The sequence below is a fragment of the Alligator sinensis genome, unplaced genomic scaffold, assembly GCF_000455745.1.
Source record: "Alligator sinensis unplaced genomic scaffold, ASM45574v1 scaffold406_1, whole genome shotgun sequence".
In the NCBI taxonomy this organism is placed as follows: Eukaryota; Metazoa; Chordata; order Crocodylia; family Alligatoridae; genus Alligator; species Alligator sinensis.
In genome coordinates this window covers 1,528,286-1,538,363 of record NW_005842181.1, presented here as the reverse complement: position 1 = coordinate 1,538,363, position 10,078 = coordinate 1,528,286, and the positions used below count along the sequence as shown (strand labels likewise).

The following is a 10,078-nucleotide window of genomic DNA, read 5'->3' as shown; positions in this document are numbered from 1 at the left end:
CTTTCCCTGTGTACTTCTACAGGCCCTGGAGTGATCCACTTGCCACAGAACCCTAAGTCTTGGGCTATTTATTTTCTCCCAGTCATCTGCATTATTACTGCTGCCAGATGCAGAGTGCTGTCTGCTTTTGGTGCCGATTTAAAGACCTCCTGTTTGAGAGTTGAATTTGCACAGTTTTTCATAGGTCTTCAGGCCCTGTGCCACCCTGTGTGCTGGGTCTAACACTCAGGGCCACACTATCTAACCCATGGGGTTTCTAATGGGTCTGTAAATTTGGCAACAGGGGAGCACTGCCCTGCTGCCAAACTTTCAGACCTGTAGGCAGCCCTGCAGGCCAGATGACACAATGCCAGGAGCCAGATCTGGCCCTCACCCCTGGTCTACATCAATAAGGAGGGAGGCACAGGAAGTGGTCTCCGTAGCAGTAGTTCATCTACCACCAGATTTAGCTATTGGCAGCACACTTGCTTGGCTTTCAGAACACTGGTGGAATATCTCAACTGAATTGTCTGCATCAAACATGAGTGGAAGATCAATAGTTCTGTCCTCCAGTCCCTCTTCTCAGATGGGGTTAATTGGGAATACACCTATTTGCTACATGGCTCAACAGCAAGTGTGGGACTTTTTGTGGTGGGGAGGCTTCAGTCCAGGCTCCCCATTATATGTGCACACAATCTTATGGTCAAAAGACTTCCTGTATGTCTGTCTTTTTGTGAGCACCTCTTATGTGGCAGGAACTGTGGAAAGTGAAGCCTACAGGCACCTATACATGTGCCCCAGACATCTGCTCGACACATTCTAATTAGAACGTGTTGGAAAGCATGCTTGTTACCATGCTCCAGCAGCCTCAACAGCATATGTATTCAATGTCCCTGTGCTTCAAAATGGTGTCAGGGGCACTTTAACTGAAGTTCATTGAACAAGCTTTAGTTAAAGCACCCCTGCCACCATTTTGAAGCGTGGGATGCTGAATACCCTAGATGCTGTGGGCACTCTAATTAAAGCATCCCCTACCACCACCACCCCAGAGCACATGTAAAGATGTCCTTAGTTATCATCCTAGTCCTTTTGTGGCATAAACAGTTTTGGTACCAGGTTCTCCTGCTTCTGTCCTTTAGGATCCTTGGGTATTATCGCTAGTCCCAGACCTTTTTGGAGAGGGAGACTACTTAACCTGAGGCTCTACTTTCTTCACCATATTGCCTGGATGCTTAAGGGTTCTTGCAGGTAGAGTAGGATTGTGCAAAGCAAAAAGATGCTTCTCAAGTGTTCTTACCTAGTAGTATGAACCACATTCTCTCCCTCTGATGTCAGGCAAAGGATGCTTCTCCCAGTGATCTTGTACTACTAACATTCTGAAGCATTTATTGGAGCTTAAGCAAACCAAAGCCAATCTGCCTGTCATCTCTGTTCTGGATTCACTCTGCAGCCCCACTGGTTCATCACCCACCAATCGGGGGCATGCCTGTGTTCGCTTACCTGGTTGTCCATAGATTTCTTAAGAGTGTGGTGCAAATTTTTTCCTTGAGCAAGGGATCCAGCTCTGTAGAGGGTTCTGAACTTAGTTATCAAGTCCCTGATGAGGCAGCCATGACAATTAGTTTGCTATTCTGTCTGTTCATAAATAGGTTTCCTTTGGGAGGCAGCCTCCTATAACAGCAAGGTTGTTAAGAACCAAGCCATTACAGGGGATTCTTCTTATACTAACTTTTACGTGGATAAGATGACCCTTAGGACCCACTTGAAACTTCTTCCTAAAGTAGCCTCTGAAGTTCACCTGAATCTGCAGATTAATTTACCCATTTTTTTTACAAAGGCTTGTGCCTTCCCTGAACAGAACAATCCAGGGCCCTTTAACTGGTGCAGCAATTATTAGCCTAGAGAATATCTAAATGAAGTTTAAGCTGTGCTACTTCCGCAGAGCAATCCAAATTTGATATTCCTTCTTCCTTGAACATTGGGTCTTACCATTTTTAAAAAGTAGTTAGGTTTTTTTCTGCAATTTGTTAAACTAGTTAGAAACGAAATGGCAAAAACATGTTGTTATGGTAAATCGCATGAACATCACAGGATGCTGCCCCTAGTGGAGTTACTGGTGGTACTGGTATGCTGTTTATTCTATTTGTAATTCAGCCTTCAGGAGGTGAGGGCCCATATACTTCACCATTGAAATGCTGGGATTCAAGTATGCAGTGTAAGGAACAGCAATTGTGCTTCACCTCCAACTTTATGTAATTGGTCATCTTAGTGCACCTTTAAAATCTGTACCTTCCCTCCCTCCCCCAAGAAACTTTTACTCAAGTCTTTCTGAAATTCTGTTGATAAGAGTGCATTTAGCTTTTTTTTTTAAAGCTGTAAATTAAGTAGTAAATAAACCCAGAGTTTCTATCAGTTTTAAGAAACACTCAAAACTTGTCATCTCAAATGGGGAAAATAACATTGTAACTCTTTAACTGAATTGCATTTCTTATTGGCATCCTTTACAGCAGGCTTGTCTCACTTCCAGGTAGTCAGGGGCTACATGCGTGTGAGTTGAAGTCCTGGGGACCACACACGGAGGGCTGTTAGCTATGTGGTCATCCCACTTTCCCCCAGCTTAGTGTTCCCTGTCGTCCGTCTATGTCATGTCCCTGCCCCCGCCATGCACACAGTAAGGACAGTCTGGCTTCTTGTCTTTCTTGAGAGCAACCTAGGTCTCTACCCCATGGCACCCACAATGTGGGCACCCTAGACACCCACTGCATGTGTGGTTCTGGCACTTCATTCCTCTCCTGTGCTGCCCCAACCCCAGGAGCAGAGACAGGAAGTAGCAAACCAGAGGAAGGTGGGGAGCCCAAAGAACCCCATTGCCCCAGCGGGAGCAACAGTGGGGTTGGCTATGGCAACAGGCCGGGAGCCCACAGAGTGCATGCTAACCCTTTAGAAGGCACAAGCAGCCCAGTGGGCTGCCAGTTGGACAGCCCTGATTTTACAGCTTTTATTAATCTCCATGAAGAAATGTTGGTGATATTTAAAGTCTGAGTCACTATTTTAAATGCTAGATTACAGGTCAGTGGTCTGCTTTTTATCTGTGAAGCCTAATTAACAACACATTTCCTAATGGTTCTACTTACTGTCTTAGAAATAGTTGTCTTAGTTATACTCAACAGTAATTTATAAGTATGAGGGTCTGTTATATTTTCTTCTTTGCAGTGCCCTTATCAAGCAAGTAAACAAGTCCATAGATGGAACAGCAGATGATGAAGATGAGGGTGTTCCGACTGATCAAGCAATCAGGGCAGGTCTTGAGTTGCTGAAGGTAAGTATCTTTTTTTATATTTATTGAAGAGTAGCTAGCACACCTTACTTATTTTTAAAATAGCCATATACAATTTAATTACTTAGTGCTGTCAGCCATTATAGGTTTTTCAGCAGTTATCCCAAAGAACTTGGGACTTTTCAGGGACTTGCCACAGTACTTCCCAGAAATCATTGTATAGCTCTTTATGCATCTGCCTTATAACAAAGTAGGACCCATGTGGAACATTTTAGAGAAAAGTGTGTCAGAAAGTCGAGTATTTTTTGAAGTTTGTGCTAAAAGTGTATTAATGTGGATTTTCTTGTGCTTGCATTACTAATATCTAAATTTTATTTCTTTTTCCTATGTAGTGTTTTTGGATGCACCCATGTATACGTGCATGCTAGCAGTCAGTTGTACTGGAGCATTTGCTTTTAGCACATGTACAAAATTGTGTTGCTATATATTTTTGTATTCAGGGAATAAATACATAATAGTGAGTTGCCTATGCCTGTACCCCTCTCCATCCCCTCCTTCCCCCTCCCCCCTTTCCAAACCTGATTTTTTTAGAGTCAAAAGTTGAATAGTAAAACATTTTATTTCACTAGAACAAGAACCCACCTTTTGGAGATCCAGTTTCTAGTTCATTCTTAATTTATTTAATTATGTATTATATATAATATTTATATTGGCATAATTTGCTAAAGGTACAAGAAGTTGGCTTTTTAATTGAGAATGCAATTATACAAAAATGGGAAAGTTTTCTGTTTTTCTTATTGCTCTCATGGAGCAGAAGAGGAAAGTCTGATAATCTTGTGGTTCACTAATCTCATTTAATTTATTATAAAAATGTCTTTAATTAAAACATTACAGAATTTTTACTCCACTTAATTTTGTTATATCTAACTTCTATAAGGGTACATTGGTCCGCATGGCTTATACAACATATACTTCGTTGGTACTGTGTTTATGATAGTTAAATATACAATGGTAAACAGTGTAACTTTTATATAAATGTCTCATGGGGCACCCAAAATTCAGTTGTGTTCAGAAATTAAAATGCACCAATCCGATAGACTTCAAGGGCACACCCTAACCAGATTATCCAGAGATCTGGCAAGATTCTCTAAGGCCAAGTGGTTTATTCGTATGGAGATTTTGGGATGGGCAGGAATGGCTGTAGATGTTCAAAGGAATTGGTTGGAGAACTTTGTGCATCTAGACAAAGGCAGGAGAAGTCAGGACTTAAGACAGGATGTCAAAAAAGATTAGAGGTAGAATGTAGGATTCAGGGTAGAATTAAATGATTATTAACAGAGGTGACTATGAAGATAAAACTGAAGAGGTGATCAGCAAAGGAGGCTGGGAACGAAGAACAGCTGCAGAAACCCAAAAGAACAGGGTTACAAGAGGAAATTGGGATAGTAGTATTGTGAAATGCAGTAAGGAAATTGAAGAGTAACTTGGAAAGGAAGATGAGTTCTTGTGCTCATCTTTTAGTTACAGCAGAGTGGAGGAATTAGGTGTAGAGGGAAAAAGTTTTGAGCCCACTCAAAAGGAAGACGAGGCATGAGGCAGTTTAACAGAAACAAACAAGGGATTTCTTTGGGATAGGAGAAAGTCTGCCCCTGAATGCAGAAGGAAAGCTACTGGGGAGAGAAAAGAAACTGTAATGTGAGGGATAAAAAGCTCAGAAGGTTTTAAAGACTGAGAAACATATTTGGAGGCTTGTCTGTTGGGCACAGGGATAAGTAGTACACAATCAAAAGATGTTGGATGTTGAAAATGAGGAGACCAGATAAAACATTGGTACGATAATTAGTAGAGAATAAAGGAATGTATGGAAGTGTATGTAAAAAAAAAAAAAAAAAAAAATCTTTTTTTTTTTTAATTGGAGATTTCAGGGCGATGAATCTTTGCTAAGTGTCAGAGGCAGGGGAGAAGGTGAGAAGTAGAGTTACTTGACCAAAAACAGCAATGTATTTTAAAGGTTCAGATATGGCAAGTGAAAATGGCACTTCATATATTTCTGAATTAAAAAGAGGTGTTTAAAAAACAACACCCCCCCCCCCAATCCTAACGTGAATTTTTGTTGTTTGTCAGGTACTCTCGTTTACCCACCCTATTTCATTCCATTCTGCTGAAACTTTTGAATCCCTTCTGGCTTGCCTGAAAATGGATGATGAAAAGGTGGCAGAAGCTGCGTTACAAATTTTCAAAAACACAGGAAGTAAAATTGAAGAAGACTTTCCTCACATTAGATCGTGAGTTGGATATATTATTGTGTTTTGAGGGAGGTTTTAAATTGTATTGGATTTTAGAAGTGATTGGTTTTACTCATGGATAGTGCAGTATTAATCATCCTTTTATAGCAAAATGTTACTTCAAAGAGACTTTATGGATGTTCAGCATTTTAATAAGCACAGCAAAGTGGTTTAAGTCATCTTAACTGCATTAGCTGATGAAGGGTACAAGTAATACAAATAATATGTACAAAGTAGTGTTGACTGACTTAAACTCATGTTGTAGTAGGGTAGAAGTGTTGTCAGTGATGATACAGGAGGTGTACAAGAGGCAAAGATTTTTGTGATATGTATATTTGGGAGAACTGTTGGACAACCTTTTAGACTTCACATGCCCTTCTTCAAGTCTACAAAAAGGAGGCAGACACAAGTTGAGCTAAATAGCAGAGAGAGGACTCCATGCATATTCATTCTGCCTGGAAGGATGGAAGAGGGCTTTGAATAGGAGTGAAGAAGCTATTATTAGGAGCTCTTATATGACAGAAGTGCAATAAAATAGGCAATCTAGTTGGTGGCAGAGTGAGACCATTCAAGAAGGGAGAGGATAGTTATTATACATGAAGTGCAGGGAGATTAGTAGCAATGTTTGTTAAGTGACCATGAGCCATAAAGCCAATGTCTGTTTTGAGTCCAGATTCTTTTTACTCTCCAGTAGGGGTTTGAATTTCTTTTTCCAGGCTTATATCTATATTACTGTACTTTGCAATTACCTCAGTTTGTTTCCCAAGTTATGAAATACATATAGTGCGGAAAAAATTTCTTTCACATTGTCTGGCTCTACAAATGTTAAAGTGCTGGAAAAGAAATTGAATTCTTCAATAACTATTTTGTGAAAATTAAGTGTTTCTTCAGAATAGCTTCTGGTCCTCTTTCTTTTTTAAAAGAAATTAGCAAAATTGCAAAATTTTGATAAATGTTCTGACTTGCAGAATTCTGTATGTATACATTTGCCTTTGTGTATTTTGAAAGCAGATATCCAAATCTAAAAGAGGTATTTGTTTTTGTTTTTAGAGCGTTGCTTCCAGTCTTGCATCATAAAGCTAAAAAAGGGCCACCTCGTCAGGCCAAATATGCTATTCACTGCATTCATGCAATATTTTCCAGCAAAGAAACACAGTTTGCACAGATATTTGAGGTAAAATGAAAAGGGTTTGTTTTGGTTTTTTTACATCTTATACGATACAATTATATTTATACCTTTCTTGTTTTTCTTTCTTTTTTATAGTTGTGTTTAAATAAATTTTATATAGTGGTAGCTAAACTGAAACGCAAGTTCCTTTCCAGAATTAAGTAATTAAATTGGGAAAAATTCTTTTCTCCCTTTATTCCTAAATTAGTAGCCCTTGGTGCAGGTGAGGTACTTTTAAAGGGCATGGCCCCTTTTAAAGCTGAATAGGTTCAGGTTGAATAGAAGAGCTGAAAGGTAAAGTTGGTGTGGCAGCCCCTAGCAAATAGTTTAGTGTGTACTTGGAGTGGGGACAATGAGTTAGAGAAAAATGACATTGTGATTGAAACAGTTTTTGTGTTTGGTGTCCTTTATAACACACTTATATGAGTGGTTCTTAAATAAGTAATCCACTCATATGTTGTTTCAGTTTAACAATACAGAAAGGGTATCCATTAATCTAATGAGTTCATTGTTTCTGCCAGACTTATTAACTCTCACTGGGAGAGAACATTGTTTCAAAAGCAGAATAGATGAGTTGAATAGGCTCATTTAATAGAATTTATCCAGAGGGAAACGGATGAAAAATTATTTTCTTCATGTGGCTAGACAGTTAGATAAATTGATATCTGAATTTGTTGCCTATATTTTATTTTTTAGCCACTGCATAAGAGCCTTGATCTGAGCAACTTTGAACATCTCATTACGCCATTGGTTACCATTGGCCATATAGCCTTGCTTGCACCTGATCAATTTGCTGCTCCTTTAAAATCTTTGGTAGCCACCTTCATTGTTAAGGACTTGCTAATGAATGACCGGGTGAGTACTTTAGCTAGTTGTGCTGCCTTTTGAAAGATTGTGGGGCGGGGGTCCTGCAGGTTATGTATTCAGTAAGTAATACATTAGTATAGCAGTGAAAATTAGTGGCTTGCATGCTTCTATGTGTTTGCATAAAACAAACAGGTTTTGAGGTTGTGGCTTATGTCTTTGAATAGGCTGTAGAAAACGAGACACTATCTGCAATTTTTCATATTGTTGCATCACAGCACGTGAATGCCTGCTCCTGTTAAACCTAATGGATACAGTCCTTGCTGATTCAAGCAACATAGGAGTTCTGCCATTTATTTCAGTGAGGCTAGGGCTTTGCCATGTGGGTGAGCCATTTCATTCAGTCTGTGGGGCTCTTGGGAGCATATGGCCTGCTGCCAACTTACTGGGTATGGAACCCTGCTGGAAGCTGTGGGGGGACAAATGTTGTGGGGAAGGAAGAACATGAGCAACTGCTTGCTCTGCCACCAGGTCCAAATCCAGATCCAGCCTGCAAGGCACCCTCTTTGGTCCTTGGCCAGTCCATGGGGCTGGCCAAGCTTGACAGCCATACTTTACAGGAGTGTGGAGCTCAAATCTCCAATTCTACTTGGGGATATACATTATTTAGGTATAATGTATTGTTTGAAAATAAGCCAACCAGTATTTGGTAATTTTGTATGAATGCTTTTACAGATCTTTTGATCCCTGAAAATCAAAAAGTTATGCCAGTGGTGTGTGACCCATGGGGCATTTAGCCCCTGGCCTCTTAGAAACTGGACAGCCATGGTTTATGCTCTAAAGCAAGAATAACAAGGGTACTGGTAATCCCAAAGGTGTACAGTTAACTTCAGTTTATTGCTGGGTTTCTCCCCCCCCCCCCCCCCCCCCCTTTTACAAATTAAAATGGGTATACAGAAACATTCACTTAAAACTAATATCTTAGTGTAACAAGATGTAAAATTTGATTTAGCTTCCAGGCAAAAAGACAACTAAACTTTGGGTTCCAGATGAAGAAGTGTCTCCCGAGACGCTTGTTAAGGTGAGTAAACGTGTTGATTCACAAATATACATGAGAGAAAAAAAAATGTCCTGTGACTCTAAAGATGTCTGGAATTGCTAAAACTGCCAGTAATAATTGTGGAGTGTGGTTCTTAGTTTCCTTTAGATTTGCCCCTTGATCTTGACATTTTAAATATTTTTTAAACTTAAAAATTTCATCAAGGTGGATATTTTGCCTTCAGTCAGGATGTCTGATTTGATTTACAGAATTGTTTGTTTTTATGCAAATAAGATTAGGTATATGTATACTACACTGAACTTTAGTATTTTCTTTGCTTTCACATGTAACATGGTTTTGTAATTTCCCTTTGTTGCTTCTCCAGTTTGGTTCTCCATTTCTTTTTCTAAAGATGGAATGTTCATTGAATATCAAAGTTACATCACAGTATAAGCTTACTTTTCTCTTTACTGTAGCTGGTGTGCTTGATACTAGGTTCTTCCATCTTTCATTTCTCCCATAATTAGACTTAATTATAACAGTCACTTTTTCCTTCCTTTTTAGTTACCTTTTGGTTGAAACGTGGAATTGAGGCATTATGATAACTCCCTTTTTTTCACCCTCATAATCTTGTTTAACTTTTTTTATATTTAACTCACTCTGCTGTTGCTTAGTGCTTCAGTTTTTTACAGCTTGGCATAAAATTCATTAGTAGATAAAGGAGACATTAGTTCCACAGTATTTTGTACAACCTCTGGCTAGAGGGTCGTACCCAGAGAGTTGTAGCGGATGGGTTGGTATCGACCTGGAAGGGTGTGGGTAGTGGGGTCCCGCAGGGCTCAGTCCTTGGACCGATACTCTTTAATGTCTTCATCAGTGACTTGGACAAGGGAGTGAAGTGTACTCTGTCCACGTTTGCGGATGACACAGCTGTGGGGAGAAGTGGACACACCGGAGGGCAGGGAACAACTACAAGCAGACCTGAACAGGTTGGACATATGGGCACAAAACAACAGAATGCAATTCAACAAGGAGAAACGCAAAGTGCTGCACCTAGGGAGGAAAAATGTCCAGCATACCTACTGCCTAGGAAATGACCTGCTTGGTGGAACGGAAGCGGAAAGGGATCTTGGAGTCTTAGTGGACTCCAAGATGAACATGAGTCATCAGTGTGACGAAGTCATCAGGAAAGCTAATGGCATTTTATCGTGCATCAGCAGATGCATGACGAACAGAATCAAGGAGGTGATACTTCCCCTCTATTGGGCGCTGGTCAGACTGCAGTTGGAATACTGCGTGCAATTTTGGGCGCCGCACTTCAAGAGGGATGTGGATAACCTGGAGAGGGTCCAGAGAAGGGCCACTCGTATGGTTAAGGGCTTGCAGGCCAAGCCCTATGAGGAGAGGCTAGGGCACCCGGACCTCTTCAGCCTCCGCAAGAGGAGGTTGAGAGGCGACCTTGTGGCTGCCTATAAGTTCATCATGGGGGCACAGAAGGGAATTGGTGAGGCTTTACTCACCAAGGC

General features: G+C 40.4%; 1 protein-coding gene across 7 annotated transcripts in view; it reads left to right on the top strand.

Annotated features, from left to right (window-relative positions):
* PDS5B (PDS5 cohesin associated factor B) overlaps positions 1 to 10,078 on the top strand; it is a 192,364-nt gene that overhangs the window by 123,190 nt on the left and 59,096 nt on the right. For 5 of the 7 annotated variants that reach the window (XM_025207097.1, XM_006026186.3, XM_025207095.1 and 2 more), the window contains 5 exons: positions 3,193 to 3,298; positions 5,381 to 5,541; positions 6,592 to 6,715; positions 7,406 to 7,564; positions 8,526 to 8,594. In XM_025207097.1, coding sequence (XP_025062882.1) covers positions 3,193 to 3,298; positions 5,381 to 5,541; positions 6,592 to 6,715; positions 7,406 to 7,564; positions 8,526 to 8,594 — 619 coding nt within the window. Of the gene's footprint in view, positions 1 to 3,192; positions 3,299 to 5,380; positions 5,542 to 6,591; positions 6,716 to 7,405; positions 7,565 to 7,740; positions 7,900 to 8,525; positions 8,595 to 10,078 lie in introns of those variants that run through there. The other 2 variants (XR_003094658.1, XM_025207096.1) reach the window with 2 other exon arrangements.